Here is a 1,662-nt window from a genome sequence, read left to right as displayed (position 1 = left end):
CTACTTCTGCATATCACACTGCAGCAGCAGCACAATGGATGGGTCACTCTTAGCTGCCTCCTTGAATTCCTCCAGAGTAATCTGGTCATCCTTATCCTGGTCCATCTTCTTGAAGATCTTGTCCACACGCTGCTGGGGTGTGAGCCCATCTTGGTTCATGCGCATCATGATCACAGTGCCCACCATCTTGTAGATAGCCTAGTGAGGCAATGAAGGAGGCATGAACACTAAAAAGGGGGAGAGAGAATTGGGGGTAAAGGAAGGGAGTCTGGGGGTGGGCAGAGGGAATACTGGGAGATGGTGAGGATACTGGAAAGTGATGTATGGTCATTAAGATTGGATATTTAATGAGTATCTCACACTAACCTGTCTAAAACCCAACTCTCCACCTCCAGCTGCTTCTCCTCCAGCATTCCCTTTCTCAGTAAATAGCAAATTCATTCTTCTAGTTGTTCAGACCAAAAACCTCGATGTCTTTCTTGACTCTCCTTCTCTCACACCTACATCCAAACCTTCGGCAACCTTTGTCAGCCTTAAGTTTGCAATAAATCCTATATCCAACCACTTCTACTGACTTCTATGACTGACACTTCCATCAGCTCCTGACCGGGCTGCTGTGGAAGTCTCCTAACTGGTCTCCTTACTTCTGCTGCCCTCCCAACTCCCAGTCTATTGTCCACACAGAGAAGGGAGAGCCCTTATTGGCTTCCCATCACACTCAGAATAAAATCAAGTCTCTACCTCAGATTGTGAGATGCTAAGTGATCGAGCTCCGGGCTACCTGTCTGACCCCCTTCCTACCACTCTCCCCTTGCTCACTTCCCTCTACCACCCTGGCCTCCCAATCACTCCTTGAACACAGCAAATACAATCTAACCTCAGGGTCTTTGCATATATTGTTCCCTGTGCCTAGAACACTCTTCCCCAGACACGTGCGTGGTTAGAGGGTTCGAATAATCAGAGGGTTAGCCCCTTCTCCTTATTCAGGTTGCTGCTCACATTTCACCTCATATAAAATTGCTTTTCCTCCATCGCTCTCTCTCCCCTTATTTTGCTCTGCTTATCTTCTTCATAACATTTACCGCCTGACATAGCATAGTTCAGTTATTGTTCTTGTTTTTAAATTTTCTCTCTAGAAGGAATGTCCCACGAAAGCAAGAACTTTAAACAGTGCCTGGCATGTGTCAGGCACTCAATACGTATTTGTTGAAAGAATAACGAGTTAAGAGAATTTAGGCTCTGGAGTCAGGTTCCCTGGTTTTGAATCATGAACCACTACTTTCTACGTTTCCTCATCTGCAAATGGGGTTTCTGCCAGTACCTACCCGCCAGGGTTGTTAGGTAAAGCACTTAGCACAGGGCCTGTCCTACAATGAAAGCCCAACCATCCTGGGAGGCAGGATGGGCAGAGAGGTGGGGTGCAGGGACGGAGAGGCTCCTGAGGCCCAAGAGGAGGGTGGCTGGAGAGGGCGGTGCCAGAGAGGAGACCGGCAGCAAAGACAGGGGGTGGGTCACACCAGCACATCCGGGCCTCTCGAATCCGCCCCAGCGCACCTCAATGATCTCCAGCATCTCCAGGCGCGTGATGCGCCCGTCGCCATCCAGGTCGTACATCTCAAAGGCCCAGTTGAGTTTCTGCTCGAAGCTGCCGCGTGAGGTGAC

General features: G+C 49.5%; 1 protein-coding gene across 1 annotated transcript; it reads right to left on the bottom strand.

The window, feature by feature from the left end:
- On the bottom strand, window positions 1-1,656 carry HPCAL4 (hippocalcin like 4; the record flags this gene model as incomplete). Its single annotated transcript, XM_011385937.1, has 2 exons — window positions 1-198; window positions 1,555-1,656. Coding segments are annotated over 2 exons (300 nt in total), but the record flags the coding sequence as incomplete, so codon positions are not given.
- Window positions 1,657-1,662: the final 6 nt, after the last annotated feature.

Source organism: Pteropus vampyrus, unplaced genomic scaffold (assembly GCF_000151845.1).
Source record: "Pteropus vampyrus isolate Shadow unplaced genomic scaffold, Pvam_2.0 Scaffold827, whole genome shotgun sequence".
Classification (NCBI taxonomy): Eukaryota; Metazoa; Chordata; class Mammalia; order Chiroptera; family Pteropodidae; genus Pteropus; species Pteropus vampyrus.
The sequence above is the reverse complement of the archived record's forward strand: the minus strand, read 5'-3'. Positions and strand labels throughout refer to the sequence as shown.